Source organism: Ctenopharyngodon idella, chromosome 12 (genome assembly GCF_019924925.1).
Source record: "Ctenopharyngodon idella isolate HZGC_01 chromosome 12, HZGC01, whole genome shotgun sequence".
Taxonomy (NCBI): domain Eukaryota; kingdom Metazoa; phylum Chordata; class Actinopteri; order Cypriniformes; family Xenocyprididae; genus Ctenopharyngodon; species Ctenopharyngodon idella.
In genome coordinates this window covers 24,358,871-24,383,997 of record NC_067231.1, presented here as the reverse complement: position 1 = coordinate 24,383,997, position 25,127 = coordinate 24,358,871, and the positions used below count along the sequence as shown (strand labels likewise).

The 25,127-nt window shown below is 36.0% G+C and overlaps 1 protein-coding gene across 7 annotated transcripts in view; it reads left to right on the top strand.

Annotated features, from left to right (window-relative positions):
- sdk2b (sidekick cell adhesion molecule 2b) overlaps positions 1-25,127 on the top strand; it is a 316,027-nt gene that overhangs the window by 197,337 nt on the left and 93,563 nt on the right. For all 7 annotated transcript variants that reach the window (XM_051913942.1, XM_051913947.1, XM_051913946.1 and 4 more), the window contains exon 2: positions 21,988-22,147. In XM_051913942.1, coding sequence (XP_051769902.1) covers positions 21,988-22,147 — 160 coding nt within the window. The remainder of the gene's footprint in view (positions 1-21,987; positions 22,148-25,127) is intronic.

Here is a 25,127-nt window from a genome sequence, read left to right as displayed (position 1 = left end):
TAGAGCTTTTTATATTTCCCATCCTCTTTTTTTTTTTTTTTTTTTTTTTTGAATGGAAAAGCAAAGAATGAATAATCATCTTTTGTGTTTCTTGGATGGCATGAAATCATTTGAAATGACATGACGGTGTGTAGAAGATGAAAATAAGTTTTATATTATAATAGGAGTTTATTCATTTAATAAATGTCCTTGGACAGAAACAAGCAAAAACTATTGTTTTGTTTTATTCTGTTTTTTTCCTCTGAAACAGCTTTGCCATAACTGAGGCCTCACAGGCAAAAAAATTATATATATGTGTGTATATATATATATATATATATATATATATGTGTGTATATATATATATATATATATATATATATATATATATATATATATATATATGTGTGTATATATATATATATATGTGTGTGTATATATATGTATATATATATATATACATATATATAAAACCTGCTGGGTAGTTTTGTTTAACCCAACTATTGTTTAAAAATGACTATATGTCTAGCTTAAAATGAACCTAAAATAGGTTGGAAATTAAAAATCAGACACATAATTACTAGAGGCAACAATAATAATCAAAAGGTGAACATTTATTAATAAGCCATTTAATAAATGTTTATTGTTTAATAATATTCATTAGACTTATTAATAAATGTTATTTTTATTTATTTTTTATTTTTTTAATGGAAAAGCAAAGAATGAATAATCATCTTTTGTGTTTCTTGGATGGCATGAAATCATTTGAAATGACATGACGGTGTGTAGAAGATGAAAAGAAGTTTTATATTATAATAGGAGTTTATTCATTTAATAAATGTCCTTGGACAGAAACAAGCAAAAACTATTGTTTTGTTTTATTTTGTTTTTTTCTTCTGAAACAGCTTTGCCATAACTGAGGCCTCACAGGCCAAAAAAAAAAAAAAAAATATATATATATATATATATATATATATATATTATATTGTTGCCTATTTATATAATATAATAGGCAACAATAATAATCAAAAGGTGAACATTTATTAATAAGCCATTTAATAAATGTTTATTGTTTAATAATATTCATTAGACTTATTAATAAATGTTAATTTATTAAACATATTAATACATTTTAATTTCCAACATACTTTGGGTTCATTTTAAGCAAGCAATACATTAATTTTTAATAATAGTTGAGTTAAATAAAACTACCCAGCAGGTTGGGCAAACATTTAACCCAACCACTGGGTTAAAACAACCCAGTTGCTGGGTTTGTCCATTTTCAACCCAACTTGGGTTGTTTTTAACCCCCCTTTTTTTTTAGAGTGTATTTTTTATAATCGCAAACCAGCTGCTTGTCATTATTTCCCAATGCATATTCGGTTTAATTTGAAAAAACAGTCACATGCAGAGAGAAGGAACAGGTGTAGAGACAGACAGACAGACACAAAGGGTGCGTAAAGGGTGAATACTAATAGCGTCTCTGGCAGCGCTCCTCAGGTGCTCGTAACTAACAGAGGAGGCCAGCTGCCCTTCGCTCCTGTCTTTCTGAATTAATATCTTCATTTGTTGGCTCATTGACGACATTAATTGTTTTCCAGTCGCTTTATCAGTGGACCGCAAATCAACCAAGAGAAAGTAAGTGGTTCGGTGTCACTCTTGGGTCATAATCTCCCTCTCTCTCCTTCTTTGTTCTCTCGCCCTTTCTTTCCTCTGTGCATTCATCCTTCCCAACAATTGATCATCCTGCTCTCTCCCTCTCACCTTTTTTTTTTTTTCTTCACCCTTCCACCAAAGCTGAAAACTAACACTGCAAGTTTCTCCAGCCTTCCTATATATAGGCCGTTCACCACCCTTGGACTCCATTGACGTTTTCCCAGCATGCTCATCCATGTTTCAGTGCTTAGACATTCAACCTCAACAGAGATTTAAAGGAATGTTTTGCAAACTTTTTTCTAGTATACCTTCACAGCTCCATCAGGCATTCTTTTTTGAAATCATACTGGATATCATTTGGCATTATCGTTAAAATAAAAACTCTTAAGAAAGCAAAATCAAAATGTTTCCAAGTGTCTGTATAAGAATATGAGAATCACTGATTTAAAGGATGCACAATTGACATGCTCATTTACTTTCTGAATAATGGTGCTCTGTAGTTTTCTTGTTGGTGTCGTCCATCTTGTTCCATCTTCATCAAGTGTGGTATTTCTTCATCCTGCCAGGTGTGCATGGGCGTCACATTTGCCTTATACCTACGTCCCAGAACATCTGTTTCTCTCCAGTCGTGTCACTGTGATGTTCTTGCCACCGTCCCTTCCAGGAGGAAGTGCTTCTTTGAATTCACACTCTCTGTGTACTGAAAAAGGCTACCAGCTCATTAAGCTGATGGATCAGCATTGCCATAAAAGCCCTGAATTTACCTGTTTATTTAGATAGCATTAGCTACATTTACAGTACGTGGACACTTTTTGTTTCAATTGGAATGAAATCATTCTAATTAACAAATCTGAACATAGTGCTTACATGAACACTAAAGAAGTGATCGGTTTGCTTCAAATCATATTTGATATATAAATATCAAATTCACTGTATTGCGAATCGAGAATCGATGTATTGTCCCAGCCCTAGTGATAAACATAAAATGCTCTACTGTTTATCACTAGGGCTGGGATAGATGATGGATGGATGGATGGATGGATGGATGGATACACACAATATATTATGAATTCAGACAGATAGATAGATAGATAGATAGATAGATAGATAGATAGATAGTTTATGGATTACTGAATGCACCATCTGCATGGAATCTGCTAGGAAAACTTCAAAATTCTGAAGAAAATATGGTTTCCAGTTCCTACAGTATGTGAAAGTTTCTTCCAAAATGGTTGCTCCACATGAAACTAACAGAGGTAACTAACAGAGAGTGGGAACTAACAGAGGTAACAATGAAACGAACAAAAGTCTCAATACTTTCTGAACACACATGAGGTGTGACATACAGATAAAGACTCACACGACTGCACACAAACTCTTACACGAACATTCACCGGAAATTTAAAAGCCAGACAAGCAGCGGGACTCTCCCTATGAATGACCCATTGCTTTCCGTTCTCGGTGCCTTTCTGATGCAGATGAAGTCCTAATGGATTTTCCAGAAGCATTATTCTGCCCGCTCCTGCATTTTTCTTTGTGACAAAGGACAAAATGGTTTCTATCAGGCAACTGAGTAGACGGAGAACGACTTGGAGATCTTTGAAAGGGCGTAAAGAGGTTGGTACGCGTCTTTGGATTTTGGGTCACATACAAGGTGCTGTTCAAAGTTGTATTAACACAGATGTATTCACATATACACTACTTTCGTCACATGCTTCTTTTTCATTTCCCAGACTCTTTTGCCAACAGTTCTCAGCTCAGTGTAACAGCAAAGCCCAGTCTGAACTTACCCAAACTTGAACAGATGTTCAATAAATGTCTAAACTCAGACTATGAAAGGGAAATTCATCATCTCTTTAAGCGACGTGACATGAAAAATACTTCATACAGTCCCTGCGCAAAATCACCAGCATGAAGGGTCACAAGCAAATGCTGTGTTTTGGATGCCGCAGTCAACCAGCTTCAACCTTTTTTCATTTACACATCTGGCAGATGCTTTTATAACAAAAAGTGACTTATAGTCCATTCAAGGTGTACTTTTTATCAGTATATGCTAGTGCATGCTCTACTGTTTATCAAAGGGCTGGGATAGATGGATGGATGGATGGATGGATACACAATATATTATGAATTCAGACATGGATGGATGGACAGATAGACATCCATCATCTGTCTATCTATCTGTCTATCTGTCTGTCGTATCGTTCCGTCCATCCATCCATCCATCCATCCATTGCATTTCTAAAGCTGAATGACACTTGAGTTTTATTATTATTATTATTATTATTTTTATTAAAAATAAGATATTTATTTTGTCTTGCTGGAAAAACTGTATGCTATGCAGTGGACACAGTTAACAAAATGACCTTTTAACCTTTAGTATAAAGCAAATGCCTCCAGTATGCTCTGCTGTTGTTATGCGTGTCTTGCAGTATCATGCAGTACTATACCTTGAGGTAATTGCTGTCTGAATTCATAATATATTGTGTGTTTGTGTTTTTGTGTGTCTTTAATGGCACAGGGCAAGGTGAGGGATAGCCATGACCTTCAACTGTGACAGTTGTTTGAGAATATGTGCTTGTGTGTGTACGTGTAGGACTAAAGCTGTCCAAACTCAAAATGACACAGCACAAGTCTGATTTTTATTGGTCCCTCCCTCTAATCTGCCACCAAGGTCAGGGATCTGAAAACCAGCGTTTAATTCCACTTGCGTAATCTTAATAGCTGACTCGGCCGTGAACCTGCTGCATTCCTCATACATTTGTTATTCGTTATGGATCATCACATTCGAGTCCTTGACTTTACTCATTGGCCTCCCATTTCGTAATCGGTGTTGTAGAGTAGTCTAGCAGGGGTCGTGAGTGGTGGTATGAACCGGCCTTACGTCATTTCAAGACAGAGCTGATCGATTGGAATACATGATGCAAGCAGAGGTGTTTTTTGCAACGTCATTAGAGGCTTGTTTAAAGGCAGTGAGGAAAAAACCTTGGTGTCTAGGGGCATTTATCTTTCGGATAGAGAGGGCTCATCAGGAACGCAGCAGAACGTTCCTCTGTAATTTCTCGCCAGATACTGTGATCACGCCAAGCTCTTTGGAGACTTGCTGTGGTGGCGTGTTGCTTTTTAGCTCAGTGGTCATGTTGTAGAAAATAGTATTCTCTGTGGATTTGTCTGGCTGGTGTAATAACTTAGGGGCCGTTTACACAGACACATGCTTCTATTATGTCTGTGTTGTTGTTGTTTTTTAGGATTTTGTCTGTGTATATCAGGGTAGACAGATAGATAGATAGATAGATAGATAGATAGATAGATAGATAGATAGATAGATAGATAGATAGATAGATAGATAGATAGATAGATTGATTGATTGATTGATTGATTGATTCTTTGATTTTCATGCATAACAATGTATTTGTTGTTAGAAACCTCCCTACAACAGGAACAGTTATCTCACACTCACAGACAATTTTTACACCAATTCACAACAACCTTAAAATCAAGACAACTTCAGGCAAAGATAAAAGAATCTGTAAAAGTTCAGCAGTTCCCTCACAAGTTTCGCAGCTTTTTAATTGTTTTCTGGCCTCCTGAGAGGTTCGTGACTAAGCAACATTTCTCCTACAGCAGCTGTTTGGCTGTCAATTTTGTCATTTTCATTAACTCCTATTTGGGTTTTCAAAGACAGGAATAACTCTAAGGGGACTCTTGGTTTGGGACCTAGTATTGCACAGACAATCACAATTTGCTTTGTTCTTATGTGCCGTTTAGGGGTGCATTCAGCCAGGCCTCATTGTAAAAACGTGCCTGTGGCAACATTATGGAAAATGATATTATGTTGCGTCTTGCACATTTCATGACACAAATTGAAATGTTCAGTAAGTGCAACTGTTCAGTTTTAACTGAAACAGATGAACATTAATCATTGGTTGTTGTACGTATCAAAGCAGCTCGAAAATGAAATGTCTGTTGAGTGACGATAAAAGTTTAACGCTCTAATACGTTTGAAAATAGCATACCACCTGTACTAAACCCTAAACATCCCTGATAGTGTAAAACACTGAAAAGCTGAAGAAACCGTGGCATTTTAGCTTGCTTCTAGAAGTCTTTGAGCTCTTTTATTGTGTTTCACTTGACTCGAATCCAAGTGCTCCACAAGAGTAATGCTGTACTGGGTGAGGTCCCAAGCAAGTTTGCTATGTCAGAAAAGCCATACATAGTGCTGGTTATGTGATACAAACATCACAAAGAATTTGTTTTTTGTGCACTATGGTAAAAGTGTTTTGAGGTCATAATATAGTATTGTGCAAGGAACCGTCTTTATTAATCAATAATCTGCCCTTGTAATCATTTAGTGTGAAAACGGAATAAAAGTTTTTGCTGTTTTACTGCCTCTAGAGTAGGGTTGTCAAACGTACTGATACCAAATCGGTACTGAAATTTAAAAAAAAACTAGCATTCTTAAACATCACTGTCTGGCCATTGTGTTCACGTGCTCAACAGATATGTCTGAGATTAGCTACAATGATCATCACTTCAAAAACATGTGAATTGACGCTTTTCACCGAGCACTTACACAGATACACACGGGAGCGTTAGAAAGCAGGCTATATTAGGGATCTGCTGATAGACGCCCGCTTTCAAACACTCCCATGTGTATCTGTGTAAGCGCTCAGTGAAGAGCTTCAAAGATGTCTATTTACAACATGTTTTTGAAGCGATGGTCATTGTAGCCAATCACAGACATATCTGTTGAGCATGTGAACACAATGGCCAATCAGAGGTGTTTAAGAATCCGCTCAAAAATGCTCAAAATGCTAGGGAAATGCTGGTACCGTCACATTTTTAAAATACCCAAGTCGGTACTTTTGACAATCCTACTCTAGATTTCATTTACTCTGGAAACTGCAGTGATTTGTATGTATTTGTTCTGAGTTTTGCAAACATGTAGGCAGAGGTCTGTTTTTCCAATGAGCCTGTGTTGGGTGCATTTATTCGAAATCGATCATTTGACATTAATAGCCGGTGTGAAAATGTGGCCTTTGCCGTGTGCAGCTAATTGGCTTTATTTTTACACATTGCATGAGACAAGTGGTTGTGCTTACACACATTCTTCTAAACAAAGATGTTTTCGACAGCTTGCTGCAGTGCCCCATCTTCTTGGCTTTTAACAGGTTGTTCAGATTATTGTTTACAAATCATGTTCCATGATTCATCCCTAAAGCTGTTTCTTTAAGGACATACAGGTGGCACTAATTGGTGATTTACCTTCCCATGAAATATGGATGTGAGCTGCACGTGTTTGAGGATGTTTCTCCATAACTGAATGTGTGATATATCCTCCATCAGATTAGAGTGTGATTCTCTTGTTCATTAACACCAGGGCTATTCTCAGGACCTGCTCGTTATCAAGTGGCACAGCACACATTAGACCAGCGTGTGTAGTTTTAAAGAGCAGTGTGTGTACTGTTGTTAAAGTGTTTGTGTGTTGTATAGTGGCAACATGATTCCTGGATGTGAGAAAATGGAATAAATGACCAACATGTGCATGTTTTCTAGGGTGTATTTATGATAGTAGATGAAAAAAATTATACATGATATTCATCTATAATATCTTTTGAGGCTTATTTTGCGGTGTTTTTATAAGCCTTTGATTGGTTAAAGGGCCGTAAAGGCCAATTACACTCACAATGTGGATGAATCGTGTTTGTTTTGAAGACTCAGGATCTATTGAAGAGAACTTATGCAATGCAGAAACTCTTACAAAGCAAAAACAAACACTCGTTTTTGACCCATTACTGCATCTTTCATTTACTGTTTGCGATTTTACTATTTGAACCGCCTGTCACAGGAAATCTCCGCGTGCTGTCGTGAATAATTAAGCGAGGCGTCTTCTTATAGGATAAGGGCACGCAGTCTCATGAATAATTATTGGACATCGATGAGTCATCAATGTAGTCTACTCTAATACAAGAAACACAAAGACACATAAAGATGAATTTAAACCCAGAAGTTGAAAATAATAGTGCAAAAAAGATTCAAATTTACTAGTTTTCTCCTACTTTTAAAACTAATGGATGGTTTTCTATGATGTTCAACTGCACTGTAAACCCAAATAAGTTGGCAAAACTCAAAAAAAATAAGGCAATCAGTTGCCTCAAGAAATTCAGAGTAAGCAGTTCTAAGTTCTAAGTAAGCAGAACTGGCAATTTTTTTTTTTTTACTACTCATACATTTTAATTGTTCTTGACTTGAAATGTTTAAGTACACTCATACATTTCACTTAAAATTATCATGTAACCACAATGTAAATATCTTTATTAGTTTAAAATTAGCTAGCTATGACAAGCTAATTCAGAAAATGCTAACTTGCTAATTTGCTAAGATGTTAACAATAGCATGGTATAACACTTGCTGAATGAGTACAGCAATATAAACCATTTAATATACCTGCTCTTAAACCAAGCCACATGAACCACTTGTCAACATGATGGTAACTCTCCAAAAACCAACATTAGCAGAAACTTTTCTAAATTAGCATAACAAAACATTAATCACTACAATAATCACTACTATCACTCGCACTTAACATTAATCTTGCAAAAAAAAAAAAAACACTTAATTTTAGCATTTACTCTCCCTTTAGAGTGCCATGGGCAAAGTATGCTGGGAAATAGAAATCCCAGCCCAGTTTCAGTAACTTAAGTTCATCTAAATTAAAAGAAATAAGTTCATAAAACTCAAAACAATGAAACAGTTCAGTTTACTTAAAATATATCAGTTCTGTGAACTTGAAAGAAAAAGAAAGTGCTAAATACTCAAATTCATTTAACTGAACTAATTTGTTTAATTTAAGTTTGTCCTACTCAAACCAATTAATTATTTTGAGCGTTATGGTTAGACACTGTAAAGTGTGTGTTAAAGTCTCAGAAAATTTAGTTTAGGGTTTCATAACCCTTCTTTCTGCTTCAGTGTTTTATTTTATTTTATTTTATTTTATTTTTGCTGAGAGCTATTGTGTAGTAAATAGAATGTAAAAGCTATAAGTAATATGTATAAGTTATAGATATTTCCAATTTTACATTTACATTTACTCATTTGGCAGACTCTTTTATCCAAAGCGACTTACAAGTGAGGAATACAACAAGCAAGTCGTCATGACGAGGCAAATAGACACAAATAGACCAAAACTTTGATAAATTCTATAGCTACAGTTCTTTTGCATTTTAAGACATTTCATGTCCAAGTTCTGTTCAGCCTGTCCTACATGGGACAGCAAACAAGCATTAACTACAATCATATGACGACTGTCTTTCCTCTCACACTCTTTCCATCACAATTGTACTTCATTTGCAAAGTTCTCTGAGGGAAATGAAGATGTCTAACTGACAAGCCCAGAAAGTTCTCCGGCATTAGTGGCATCTTGAGTGGGAGGAGATCACACATTTATGGAAGTGTGAAATAGAATGATGGGGTCATTGGAGCTGTCAATCACTCACATGTTGATGGACTGACTGGCTGAGAGAGCTGTCACTCAGCATGTCGTCCGGTAATGACATCGTCACTCAGGTGGAGAGAGTAACCGAAAGGGGCGGGCGGAGGAGAAGATGGACAGGCCAGTTAATGGAGGTGTCAGTAAAATTGGCCTTTTTGATAGAGCAGCTAGGCCTAGAGACTAAGTGAGAGACAGTGTAAGGTGATTATGTTCAGGCGCACAGATACACCTACAGTACACTTTGATTACTTGCATTGTCTTTTTTGCTATCCTTCTTGATTGTTTTTATACTATTTCTGTCTGTCATCTAATTGTGAGTATTCCAGTCCCTTCCATTTTCTGTCTAAACAGAGACGTAAAACCAACAAGCATCTCGGCAGTAATGGTGCAACGGTCCGATTCGACTACTGGTTACATATATATTCGACTAAATATATATATATATATATATATATATATATATAAATTTTATAAAATATTTCCAATTTTATATAGATAAAAAATAATAAATAAAACACTAGCCCAAGATTTATCTATCTTTATTTGATAGACAGACTGACTGACTGACTGACTGATTGATTGATTGATTGATTGATTGATTGATTTGTTTGATTGATTGATTGATTGATTGATTGATGGATTGATTGATTGACTGTCTGACTGACTGACTGACTGACTGATTGATTGATTGATTGATTGATTGATTGATTGATTGATAATCCAAAGTGCATTTCTGTAGTAGTGGTGCAACAAGTCTGCGTTTAGTCCTACCTGTTACTCACAGTCGGATGTATGCTGCTGGACAAGCCTGTTGACTCGGCAGGCATGTTGGCAGCTGGTGGGCTATTGGGTAAAGAGTTGGCATATGGTAGAATAAAGATTAGGTGAAGGCCAAAAGTGATTCTGATCTTTGATCACTACTCAGTTGGAGAGACAGGTACCTGAGGCTATAGTCATGCTAAACAGAGGTCTGTATGCAGAGGCCATGTTGGCTTGGATTGCACAGTATGTTTGGTCTGGATTCACACTGGCAGGGAGAAACTCATGTTGGCCATCATGTTGGCCATCAGTGTACCGTAATGTTGTCTTACTGATGGTCAATAACTGTTTTAATATGAGCCAAAATCAGCATGCAATCGTTTCTCTTAGACCTTGTGCTTTCTTTTCTGTACATAAACCACACACAGTGTAATGGGAAATGGTTTCTTCATTAGAAGCTCATTAAGGGTGAATTAAGGATTAGTCTGGCCTGGCTGCTCAAAGTCCTTACGATTCCTCTTCCAAAAACACTCATCAGAACCCCCGGCCTTCACAAACTCAACACCGCAAAACAGCTTTATGATAACAGCACCATTTTATTAACTTTATGAATTTAGGAACTAAATTATATATTTTAAAGACTAAAGTAAAAGTTGCTGAAAAAGCCCTCTGTGCTGTGGTATGTATGCTGCCAGGCGAAGGATGAAGAAAGATATAAAGTAAATATGCTATATTGATCCTCAAGTGTAACCGCTTTTAAGTCAAAAGTTAAATCAGTGACCCTAAATAGCAGCGAAGTGTACATTGTATTAATTTTTTAAACTATTAATTTTTTTAAGTAAGCACGTAGTAGTTAAAGACACATATATAAAGTGTGACCATATTTTCTAACATCAAACATTTATTTTATTTATTTATTTATTTTTTTATATAGAGAGTGGATTGTAAATTTCTAGTTATTAATAAATTAATAGTGTATTATATAGTGTAAATTAAGTTTAACCTCTTTTAAGTCAAAAGTCAAACCAGTGACCCAAGGACGGTTGTGCTATATAAGGCTAGAAAAATGTCTTGGTCCATAGATGATGTGGGTGTGGGTGAAAAGGCGGTTGTCCGTGCATGGTGTGAAGTAGACTCTTGACCTATGGCAGTGACAAAGTGAAAAATAGCCATGACCTTCAACTGTGAGTGTAGTTTCGAATACATGGACTTAATGTGCTCTTAAAGACACACTACAGATCAGGGCATTGCTAAAGTCTTTGCATTTGCAATTATGCATATGTGTCTGTTTGACTTCAGCAAAAGAGAAGGTGCTAAATTATTTCTACAAACCACTTTAAACACATGTATGGCCTCACAAACATATAACAATATAAAATCGACTTTATTATGGGGGGATGTGATGAAAGAAAGGGATAGAAACTGACCGTTGTGTCTTCTCTTGTCCAAATAGATATAATAGTAGAATAAGTCTATTAGAAGTAATCTCGTTGTTACAGCTCTAATCAATTTCATCTGCTCTTAAATGAAAATAGGAGAACGTGAAGAGTGCTTGGATAATAGCATCCTCCATTTGTCTTCACTGTTCTGCTATAGTTCCCATGATCCTTCTCTCACCCTGCCTCTCTCTGGGGCTGCAGCAATTAGGACAATTATACCTGAATGATTGTTTCTGCTCTTTGTCTAATAGTAGCAAATGAGACGTTCCTCAGATTGAATAACTTGCTGAGATCACACACTCGCAGATGAACACACACACTCTTTTGTTCAGTCATCTAAACAACTGCTGAAGACATCTGCTGCATTTATCTTAACGGTATGTGCAGTGTGGAAGAAACATGATCAATATCATTGCTTTTAGTACACAGTCAATAAAATCATCACCATCATCACACACACTATATATATATAAGCAATAAGGTATGAGAGGCTGTGCTGTATCGTGAATAAGTCACGGCTGAAGGGCGTTGTTAGGCACGACCGTTTATAAAGCGGTTACCACACAATACAAATAATATAATAATAATAATAATAATAAGTATAATAAAATAATAAGCCAAAAAAAATATATGTTTTCAATTCAACTTTCATGAGATAAAAATCACTAAAAGCCTTCCTTCCGCCGCAAAAAATAGTCCCGGACCGTGAACAGCAACAGAAGTTACATTATTACGCCATTATATGGCGACAAAGACTGTCTTTATGAGTGAGTCACTCAGTAGCGAAGACTTTTATATTGAAAAGACTGAATTATTGTGAACACAGAACAAGAGGCAACTGATAAATGCTTCGACTAGCGCTGTCAGTCATGGGAAAACCCCTTAACTGTTAAAAGGACAAGATATTGAAGCGGACATTTAAACTGATTTTTTATTATGAACATAAGACTGACCTGAAGGAAAATGCTAAATCTGAATGCAGGTAATAAACCCACTCACTTGGTCTCTTTTTTTACGATACTCTTCTACATAATACAGTAAGCTTCAATGAAAAATTTCAATTGAGAACAAACAGTTTACATTGCTAAGAGTGGTTGCTAAGGGTGTTGTGTAGTGATACACAGAACCGTTGGGTGAAGTGGTCATAGCCATGTTTTATCGTGAATAAAACACAGCTATTGACCAATCAGAATCAAGGACAGGAACTAACCATTTAATAAACATATATTTAGTTTATTTTGGTTTAAAGCAGAAAGCCAATTGTAAATTTAGATACAATCCACATTTATAAATGAATAAATCAGAACAACACCTTAGCAATCCACCTGCTGAGTTGATAATGCAGTGTAATTGCACCTACGTCACCGTGAGGTGTAAGGTACCTAAACTACCTTCAGCTGTGTTTTCTGACTATTTCGGGTGTGTTTGTGTCATAAACCCATAGCAAATGTATTCTTCATTAATTTAATATGTCTCTGCAGGCTTTATAGAGACATATCCCATGCTCCATATGTGATGGAACTGCCTCAGACACTCTCTTGAAGATGTCACCGCCATACCGTCTGCTGTAGTGAGGGATTAGATTTGCTTTCCATAATCATAATGCCATAATTTGCTTAGTGCAGCCAGTCCACTGGAGAGATTTTATTCCAGCTACTGTGGGGAAATGAAAGCAGTTCGCCCACACACACTGACGCACACAGACAGACAGACAGAGTCATGTGTTATCAGCTTTTGTAAAGTCTGTCTTTTTTAGAGAGAGAGCAAGAGAGTGTGTATGTGTGTGTTTGTGTGTGTGTGTGTGTGTGTGTGTGTGTGTGTGTCTGGAAAAGTTCAATCAAGCCATCTGGACTATAATTTATTTTCAAGACGTTACCTACTTCGATCCCAGACTTTTTCATGACAATCCATTACAAGGTTCAGTTGTTCTGACTGAATCCTTACAGACGTTCTCCAAAAACCTGGATGAAGTACACATTTTACAGACATAGAAAGAGTGTGTGAGTCTGTGTATGTTTATGCTGCACATTTTCAAGTACAGTGCAGGTGTTCTTGGAATTGTAATTTTTAGATCCTGGTGCTATACATCAACTCAATTACAGAACAGACGTTGTTTAGTTAGAACTTCTGTCTAATGCGTGTTCTTGCTGTGTTTTTTAATTCTTTGTCTATGTCCATGCCAGACGGCAGCTGTGTCGTGTCTCGCTGTTGTATTACAACCTATTTTTTAAGACGCTCAAAGGTATTTTACTTTGAAAAATGTGTCTACGTTTCATTTTGTTGTACTTTTTAATGCAACAATGTGTCCTTTGTGAACAGCCTCTTACTCATCTGCATTTCCTCAGGCACTGAGGTGAATCCTCGCTCAGTAGACATGCACTTCAAACTTGTAATACTTTAAATGTAATACTTCAGAGACTGTATAGTTGAATGGGTGCAAACTCACACTTTTTTGTTTGGTCAACTGTTTATATAATGGCAAAAAAAAAAAAAATGAAATTGAAGCTTAATTAGAGTATAAGCAGCCCATAAGGTCTTGCACAAATTACTTTTTCATAAATCAATGTTGATATAAAATAATGAAAATTGGCCTTTGGTCTCGCCATACAATCAAAATACAATTAACAAACATCAAAAGCTAAAAATAATTATATTTCCTACCCCTTATTCAGAAAACCTATTGCATTTGGTACAAAAGTTATATTGCTTTGATTGGTTTTGGTGTTCTATAATGATGACGAGATGGTAATAATTCAAAAGCATGATTCAAAGGGTGTGTTGTGTCTCTCGATATAGCCAAAGCTTTTCTCTGAACAGCAATTTCATATAATTGATCAACTGACTTTTGCATGGATCCTATGATTTTACCTGCCATTTTGTAATTCTGTTTAATTTTACTTTATTCACAAATGTAAGTCGTCCGAACCACACAGTTATGTTATACCCTAAAACACTCTCAATTAAGTATAAACTCTTTGCAAAACAACCTGACTTGCAGAAAATTCTCTCAGTTTCCTTAGCAGGAATAACCTCTGATTTGCTTTCTTACAGATAAGATCCACATTATCCGAGAAATTCAATTTATAGTCAATCATAGTTCCCAAATACTTAAAGGTCTTCACAGTTTCAACAGGTTGATCACAGCATTATTTCTGTTAGGGGCTCTGGGTAATTTAAAATCAATTCTTTTGTCTTACTGACATCAATAAGGAACTTGCTTCACACCATTTTTCAAGTTTTAACACCTGCTCTTCATACTCAGAAGAGTCTTTCCATAAAAGTGCAACAAGTGCCATGTCATTTGCATATTTGTATAATTTATAATTCTCACTCTGCATTCTTATTTCACTTGTATTATCAGAGAACAACAAAAGTGACAGTACACATCCTTGACATGTTAAAAAACATATTTCATAGTGAAATTGTAAAAAAAAAAAAAAAAAAACTGTCTTGTGTCCCACTTTTGTGCTGCAACCCACCTGTTGAGAAACACTGCTTTAGGGGGTCTGTTAAAACTCAATGGGCTCAGAGGAGGCAAGAGAGACGCTGCTTCTGTATTACTTTTTTTTTTTTTGATACTTTATAGATAATATATTATTGATAATAACTTATAGACAGATTCATTGATAAATAGAAAATTCAACCTGTTGAGAAACACTGCTTTAAGGGGGTCCGTTAAAACTCAATGGGCTCAGGGGAGGCAAGAGAGACGCTGATTCCCACTGTAACTTCAACCGCTGGTGCTGATGTTGGACATTGTACATTATTGGAGAGGGGTTAGCAAGGCATTGGAAATGGAGTTCATTGAGAATGCCTTTTCATGTCTGAATTAGGCTATAGTGTGATTCTTGCAGTGTGTATACTGATACGTGAAAAATCATAAATGAGATTGCGTCCATATCTCAATTCGTTTTCTTTGACAATGAGATTAAAAAGAGATCAAACTGAGGCTTTGTCTAAATTTCTAATGTTTCTCCTAAGAAAAAGGCCCCATGTGTCTCCACTTTCATAAGACATCTCACAATACTACACATTTTGCTTAGATTGATAGTTTGCAATCGAAATTCAGACGTCTCAATATGAATTCCAGTACCAAATTATCTTATCTGTTATCCACATTCATTTTATAGCTCTATACTCTCCCTGGATGTTCTCATTTGTTTCTGTTTTCTGCTTCAGAATTTTAGCAGAAACATCTGAGACTAAGTTGATACTTAAAAAATGGAGAAGAGCATTAAGTCATCTGTCCATTGAAAGAGCAACCATTGAACAATAAACCTTGGCTCTAGGTGTGCGTGCGTGAATGCTGGCCTTGTACTGAGTGCATCTCTGGGAAGAGGTTAGAGACTGTCATGGCACCACACAGACACAGGCTAAATAAAGACAAACTGCGGTTCAGCCACCAGTGACTCTTTCCAGATGACACAGCGGTTAAAGATGTGTGGGTAACTGGGTCAGAGATGGAGTCTGTAAAAAAATATACAATCTTGAATGATATTGTTCATTTTGCTAGTATGCATTCTGTATGTTTCATGCATATTATTATCTAGGATTTTTGGTCTTTAAGTGATTTAAGTGTCCAACTGATTTCATCCACCTGTCATTCCCTGTTTCTTTGTCTATATGGACACTTCCCCCTCAGGCTACACAGACTATATGAAATATACATATACATGTGGATAGAAGACATGCGGCTGGGAGGATACTGAGTGAAACACATCAGGTGCAAAATAATTCTCATGCCCTACTCTGGATCTCTCTGTGGTAGAGTGCTGTGGAAATCATGAGGCTGGTTTTTCGGATGCACTCTTATATAGGCCATGCTGTGATTAAAATGATATGCCAGTGAGATGCTGGGAGCAAGATATTTACATATGAATGCTGAATTCTATTTGTCTTTGTCTAGAATACCCCTGCTCTGAGTTTTTTTGGAGCAGGCCCAACTTGAGGAGAAATGATCATGACTTACAGATGATCATGTTTATTATCAATTGACAAGGCTTGTTGGTAGATTTCTGAAAAGACAAAATGTGGAGTTCTGCTAAGTGGACATGGTTATCAGCCAATGATATTATCTCAAAATGGCCTATTTCAGCCAATTAACAGACCTATCACTAGGAAAAATGCTTTAATAACACAGTGAAACTGGAGCTGTTACCTGGTTCAGATCCAAAAGTACAATGTGAAAAGAAACCAATGAGCTTTGGGTTTAGACCAAGAAAAATCCTAAGATTATTTTCTCATGAAAATCTGAATATAGTAGTTCTACTTGGCCTGCTTTATTGCATTAGAATTTGTGTGTCTGTATATTTGTCTGTGTTTGTAAACACATCACACCTTCGGTTCTCTTTAATGAGTCCGAAGCATAATCACTCATTATGAGAGAGAGAGGGAGTACCAAAGGTGCCTGTACTTTTAATAGAAACCACATAGCTTGTGTTTAATTATGGATGTTAACCCCTGGGCAGCGTGTACGCGTATTATGTGTGCGTGAGATACTCACTAATGAGTTAAGAAGTGTAATTCTCTGCGTGGCACTTGTGCAGGGCCTTTTGTGACACTAGCCACCAGACCCCTTTTGGCTCCTCGACAACCTGTCGCCAAAACAACTACCGCGGCCCCTCGGGAAACCCAGTCTGACCCCTCTTGTACTTCTGCACACTCACGATAACAAGCACAGTAGAAGCAAAGAGACCATAATTGTAGTGTATCTTCTGAGAGCGTACAACCTCCTATCTCGAACCCCTCCGTCAGGCTTTTTTAAAACAAACTCTAGAATTTACAGCTTTTCACCACCTACATCTAACGTCAGCGCCCATTAGGGTAGTTTTTCTTGCAGTGGTGATACTTTTTTTCAAAGGCCTCTCTTAAAACTTCATCTTTCCTCCCACTGACTCTTTCGTATCTGTCAATTAAGATATGAGTCCCATAAGCCCCTGTACAATTTACACAATTTGGTCCCAGAACACTTGTTACTGGTCTGCTCATGTTAGGTTGCAGCAGGGCATAATGCCCTCTTTGCTGCCATTTACTGCATCAGTAATTGAGACTCTATGATCTTACGGTTGTATCTCTGCTCTGCTCTGCCCCTCGGAGGCCCATCAGGGTGTTTGTTAGCTCCATTGACGGATCATTAAGGCTTTTAGTCGACCAGATCATTTGTTCTCTAATGAGAGGGAGAAACGCGAGCCCTGATACTCATCGATGATCAATGTCTTCTGCCTGTTTTAACTGTATCACTCGTTCTCGGTCTCTCTCTCTCTCTTTCTCAGTGTCTGCATCTTTATCTCTCTATCAGAGATAAAAGGGCTGTTCGAAACGCTTGGGAACAATTAGCCTCACCCGTCTAATCAGATCTCTCGTGCGCGGCTCCTTCCACCTCATTTTCATAAAACTTTGTGAATATCCCAAACGTGCATCACATTAATGCCCCCTCCTCTTAGTCTTGCCCGTGTCTTCCTCTTGTGTCTTTAATGCTCTTGTATTTAATACTTTACAGTGGCTGAATCCTAATTTGCATGCTATCCACTATAAATAGTATGGAAGATTAGGATGAATGCATCCCAAATCATAGTACGTGTGAAATAGTAGGCCCATCTCAAAGCTCCACAGATGGCGGAATATTTCCAGTGGATTTGTGAAGTATGTGCGCTTTTTTTGTCTAATCTGTGTGCGCTTTTTGGGCTAATATGGCCCATTTGGCAGTGCGCTAAGGAAAACAAGAAGTTTATGATGGTTCTCACAACTTATTCAGTAAACGTATGAATTTAAAAGTTAAGGCTGCACTTTCTCTCTTATTAAAAAAGTTTTATGCATAAAGAAATGTGTAGTAATACTTATAATAACTTATAATGTGATATTTAGTAGGGCTGGGCATCAATACACATCTCCTTATCTAACTGTAGTCCATGTCCATTTTGCTTAAAATAAAAATTAAAAAAAAAACTAAATTTTAAATAAGACATTTACTCTAAGCTATTGCTGCACATGCACAATACAGGAACCTTCAAATTTGGTAGATTTTTATATATATATAAATATATATATATATATATATATATATATATATATATATATACAGTGCTCAGCGTAAATGAGTACACCCCCTTTGAAAAGTAACATTTTAAACAATATCTCAATGAACACAAAAACAATTTCCAAAATGTTGACAAGACTAAGTTTTATATAACATCTATTTAACTTATAACATGAAAGTAAGGTTAATAATATAACTTAGAGAACAAAATTTTCAGTTTTACTCAAATTAGGGTGATGCAAAAATGACTGAAAGTCTCTGGAGCAAAGCTATATTTTAGACTACAAATGTCTAATTTAACAAGAATTCAACCACAGGTGAGTCTAATTATTCATTACACAGGTGTCCAGCAGACAGTTGACTATAAAAGGGGGTTAAAACCCCTTCCCATTTCATGCTGTCAGCAATGGCACCACATGGAAGAGAAATGTCACAAGACCTGAGAAAGAAAATAATTTCTTTGCACCAGAAAGGTGAAGGCTACAAGAAGATTAGCAAAGCTTTACTTATCAGTCAGAATACTGTAGCAAAAGTGGTACAAAAATGTAAAAAAGATGGAACTGCAACCATCTGTAGATTTTCTGAAGAAGAACAGGGTGAAAGTGATTTAGTGACCAAGTATGTCTCCTGATCTGAACACAATCAAACACCTATGGGGAATTCTGAAGAGACAAGTTGAGCATCACTCTCCATCCTCTCTAAAAGAGGTCATTCTTGAAGAATGGAAAACGATAGATGTTGTAAAATGTCGCCAACTTGTTCATTCCATGCCTAGAAGTCTTGGTGCTGTCATTAAAAATCATGGAGGCCATACAAATTACTAGATGTAGTAGTTTTTGTTGTGGGGTGTACTCATTTTTGCATCTACCTAATTTGAGTAAAACTGAAAAATGTGTAATCTAAGTTATATTATTAACCTTACTTTCATGTTATAAGTTAAACAGATGTTATATTAAACTTAGTCTTGTCAACATTGTGGAAATTGTTTTTGTGTTCATTGAGATATTGTTTAAAATGTTACTTTTCAAAGGAGGTGTACTCATTTACGCTGAGCACTGTGTGCGTATAGGAAACTTTAAAGTCACCATGAAATCCAAATTTTGCTGTATTTTTATTGCAGTATTTATTATAAATGATGTATCCATGCACAAAACAATGTATGTGATTCTATTTTTTTTTACTATATATTTTATTTTCTATTATTTTATTTTTTTTATATTATATAACATTTATTTGTACGTATCTATTTTAGCAGTGTACCCCAAATTCAACAGGTGACATATCTAATCACCAGTGCATGAAGAACATATGGAAAATGCCACTGTATTCCATTTCTTCTTTTCTTTCGGTCTCAATTGAGGAGCTAAAACTTCTTTCTTTAGATTAGTGAAACCAGAGAGATTCTGCAAACCGTCTGCCTAATAGATCATTCTGACAGTTTAATTTTAATGCTTGATTATCATTCAATCTTGTAATTGTATTATCCAACCGTTCAATTAATTTGGTCTATATTTACACCGATGATTAGGATCAGAATCGAAATTGTAGTCGCTGACTCTGCGTGTCGAAAGTATCCAGGCTATCTGTTGAGGTAGCTCTCCTGTTATTCCTCCTCCTACGGGAATGGGATATCAGCTCCATCTGCTCCCGGCATCTTTCCATTAGATGAACGAGTACTCTTAGATGAGATTGAGTGCATGGACCCACTTTAAATGACTGGACACAACTGTGCTGTGTTACAAAATGAGCTTACACATACAGACATGACTAGAATTCAGATGAATGCTTCTGCTCAAGTCTGATGAAATCAAGCTTGTAAGTTAGACATGGGGTCCCTTTTGCCCCACCAAAAAATGTTAATCAAATATATCATATATATATATTCCTCATGCAAAAAAAAAAAAAAATCCCCTCACTCCTGCAACAAAATCACTTTTCTTCTCTGATGACGTGGGTGCGAGGGCAGGACAACCTGTCACTTGCATAGATCACAGCAATAGCAAACCACAACCATCCAATCAATTCCTGATGGAAAAAATCAAGTCCCGCCCTACATTTTTGTCGTGTTCGAGTAGTTGTTTCACTCGGATATGCTTCACATTAGGGAAAAAAAGACTATTGCATGCTGACTTCAGTTTTAATGGGAACCTATTATGCCCCTTTTTACAAGATTATATTATACCATGTATATATTTTTATTATACCATGCCCCAAATGCACCTTTTTGCGTGGAAGCGACGCTGTTTTTGTGTGTGTATCTTTAAATGCAAATGAGCTGCTGTTCCCCACCACCCTTTCCAGAAGAGGGCTGTGCCTTTACACCTCGTGCCTCGGATACTCCGGCAACAACAAAACAGGAGAAACAGTATGGGGCCGTTTCCACAGAACATGTTTTTGCATTCCACTGCGCTGAATTATTAGAATTATTTTCTATGTAAACATGCTAGACGGACCCTTTCTTCTCCCATTCGGGGCCAATCACACACAACTCATCTTTGTGTCTGAAAATGAGAGACGGATGCAGCGGAAAACACAGGGTGTCGAGTCACATTTTTTAAAAGATACTTTTTTTTTATTTTATTTGAACTCTGCATTTTTGGAACGTTGTTTACTGCACAAGATGCTGTAAAAGATGAAAGACGCGAGCGCAACGGTCAAACACGTCCATCTAGTGAATTTATATAGAAAAGCAGTGGAAAAGTAGTGCAGTGGAAAGGAAAAATGCCTTCTGTGTTCACTGATACAGCCAAAACAGAACAGAACATATAGATTGTTTTGTCACATAGCTGAGTGTGGCAAGCAGAGCGAGGCCAAGAGCTGTGGGAACGGAGTGAGGAAGGATAAAAGGAGGAGCGAGGACAGTGAAGGAAGAGAGAGGACCAGGCCTGGGACATTTATGTTGTGTTTTATTATATTTATATGCGGCAGTTGTCTGTGAGGGGCTGCTGCTTTACTTTTGTTTTGTTGTTTGTTTATTTTGTGATTAAAGTTTTACATAGAACGTTCGCCAGTTCCTGCCTCCTTCTTCCCTGAGCCTTGAACATTGTTACTCTGAGACATTCTTGTCCTTCCAATAGCTGCTCTAGAGAGGAGATAAACATGGCGGACTGTGTTCAGCTCACTCAGGGGAGGAGCTAAGCTAATAGGGCAGATTCCGTCATCAGTCGTGGGCGGGGCCTGTTACATTGTGCTGTCACAATGTATAGAAAATGGGAACAACTTATTTTGGGACACTGTTTATGATTTATGGGGGATATATATATATATATATATATATAAAAAAAAAAGGAGTGGGTGGATATTTACCAGGGTTGTTGTGTACATTTTACTCTACTTTCTAGCAATACAGAAAGGTGTAAATATTTCTTATGATATAAAAGTTTAAGTTTATGTATATTCATCCTCAAATTCAGTCTGGAGCGCTTCAGGTTTGCTGAATGGCACACAAGACAACAGGCCATGTTTGAAATTCTGTGCAAATATCAGCAGCAGGCAGAGGGCCCGATACAGCAAGGGTCTGTGAGCATTAGCTGGTCATGTTTACCTGCGGCAGGTCAAACAGTGTTTTCCTTCAGAACTGATTCCTCCTTCCTCACATTCTCTCTCTCCTTTGTGTCTCTCTGCAGATGATGTTCCTCCATACTTTAAAACAGAGCCAGTACCGAGTCAGTTGCACCTGGAGAGGAACCGGTTGGTTCTGACCTGTATGGCCGAAGGGAGCTGGCCTTTGGAATTTAAATGGATTCAGAACGATACAGAGATCACACGCTTCTCACTGGAGTACAGGTCAGTGGGTGTTTTCATGCCTGTTTAAACATAACTGATTTGCATTGCAGCAGGGTTATTTTTTTTATTTTTATTTTTTTTTGTGAACATGCAAAGTTTTTTCACATTATGTGTGGCATGTTGTGATGTATCAAAACTAGATCGCTAGAACTGCCTACATTAGAATTGCATTAACCTTAATTTGACAGAAACGTGGATTCTATTTAGCAGCTGCTCTGGCCACTTTATTTCCCTTGCCTCAAATAATGTTATTTTATTTCTAAATATCTCTTAGTTTTCTCATTATATTTTGTGTTGTTTATTTCATTATATTTTTTTATATTTCATTATATTTTTTTCATTGTTTATTTCATTATATTTTATGTGTTGTTAATATATTTATTTTAGTCATTTGTTTTTCACTAAAACAGAGCGTAACTTCAAAGTTTGCTTTTGATGTTTTCTGGTCTTCTCAAATATGCGGTTATAGTAATACTAAGATCAATTATAAAATAACCAATACAAAGTTGATTTTTGTACCATTGGATTCCTGTTGAGAATAAAGTATGAAGAAAATAAAGTTTTATTTTAATATTTTTTAAAGGGATAGTTCACCCTCATTTCATTTCAAAGGTTTATGACTTTTTTTCTTCTATAGAACACAAAAGAAGATATTTGATATACAAATGTCTTTGTTTTGTTGATACTATGAAAGTCAGTGGATGCCAGTGTTATTTTGGACCCCACTAACTTACATATAGACAAAAAACAGTTGACTTTTATTATATGGATAAAGTCATACAGTTTTGGAATGACATGAGGGTGAGTAAATGATGACAGAATTTTCATTTTTAGGTAAGTATAACATTGAGTTTGCACTGTGTAACTGTATAGAACATGTAGATATTATTTATTTATTTATTTATTTATTAGTCATTTATGTTCTTATTTTTTGATATACTGAAAGAGATCAATGTTTGTTTTTTCACTAAAAGTTCTGAATGTAACTTCAAAGTTTGATGTTTTTTTGGTCTCTGGCTTTCTAATGAAGAATATCTTGGATTTCAAACCCCTCATATCTGCAGTTGTAGTAGTACTAGAGAAATATAAATTATAAAATACCCATGCAAAGTCAAGTTTTATACCAATGGATTCCTGTTGAGAATAATGTAGAAAGAAAATAAGGTTAACTACATGGGATAGTTCACCCTCATGTCTTTGTTTTGTGGAGTCAGTGGAGTCCATTGTTGTTTTTGGACCCTACTGACTTATATAAACAGCTGACTTTCATTATATGGACAAAATCATAGAATTTTCATTTTTAGGTGAACTATCCCTTTATGTCAGGGTTTTTTGCTCCAACACTAATCAAACACATCTGAACAAGTTAATGAAGGTCTTCAGGATTACTAGAAACCTACAGGCATGAGTTTGATCAAGTTTGGAGCTCAACTCTGCAGCAAAGTGGACCTTGAGGACCAGAGTTGAGAACCCCTGTTTCAAGTATAGCATTGAGTCGGCACATGTGAAGAACAGAATAATAGTGCCTTTGTTTTTTCCTTTCTTTTTTTTTTTTTTTTTTTATTATTTTTTGAAGTAGGCTATTTTGAAGCTATATTTTCATGTCTCATCAAAAAAGTAAGAAAATATCTCCCTATAGCCATGGAAATAACCAATATGATGAGTTTTATTAGGTTATAATTCTTGTAATAGTGATTGTGATTAGAACAGCAGGAATGTGATGACACATAAATTGTTCCATCTTTACTTTGTAAGGTGAGGATTCAAAGAAACAATTATTCAGTGTTGAAAAGCAGGAATTCACTTTTAAAGACGATTGTATCTGCCACCAAATGTGCTCAGGTCATCCAATTCAGACTTTTTTTAATTAACTATCCTCTGAAAATAATGTAAACTCTGGAGCTGTGGTGAATGGAGTTTTAATTAAAAAGATAAAACTGGCTGATTAGACTGAAGGACAGGACGGTGTACAGATGGTGTGCTGGTCACTGTGCTGTTCTAAGGCTTCCCATCAACTCAATCTCTTCTTATTATCACTAAAATCCAGTTAAAGTTGAGCTCTTTAGCAATGACTATGTTTATATGCATGTGAATATTCAGATTAAAAAGGAAAATTCTGTCATCATTTACTTACCCATTAATGACTTTCTTTCTTCTGTGGAACATAAAAATGGGTATTTTAAATAAAGCTCTCAGTGTTTTTCTATCCATACAATGAAAGTCAATAGGGATCAATGTTGTTTGGAATATTCAAACAACTCAACTTTCTTCAAAATATCTTCTTTTGTGTTCAATAGAAGAAAGAAAGTCATACAGGTTTGGAAGGACATGAGGGTGAGTAAATCATGACAGAATTTTCATTCTTTAGGCAAATCCCTGTAAGACATATGCAAACCATTATCTACATGTGTACAAACAAAAGTAATAATCAGTGCTTTGAGACATTACAGAGAGTTGTGAGAAATCACATTTTTAAAGCAAACTGAAACATGAAGAGAAATGAAAATAAATCAATATACAAATGAATAATAAAAAAATGGCCATTTTCTATTTAATTTCACTTTGGAGTGCTGTGAAATAATAATTAAACTAAATTACTGAGCAGAATTGGTAAAAATGATACTTTATTTTAGGGTAATTTAACTAGTTGTTTATTAGCATGCATTTTACTAGAATATTGGCTATTTATTAGTACTTATTAAGCACATATTAATGCCTCATTCTGCATGACCTTATTCTACATTCTTAATCCTACCCAATATCTAAACTTAACAACTACCTTACTAACTATTAATAAGCAGTAAATTAGGAGTTTATTGAGGGGAAAAGTCATAGTTATATGTGTTCCCAATACTAAAGTGTTACCAATGAATTATAAATAAGAAAAAAAAGTGTGAAAAATATCCCAATTGAACTGGCTATGTGTATCTGCATGCTTAGATGCAATATAAATAGAAAAAGAGTGAATATTTATTTATTT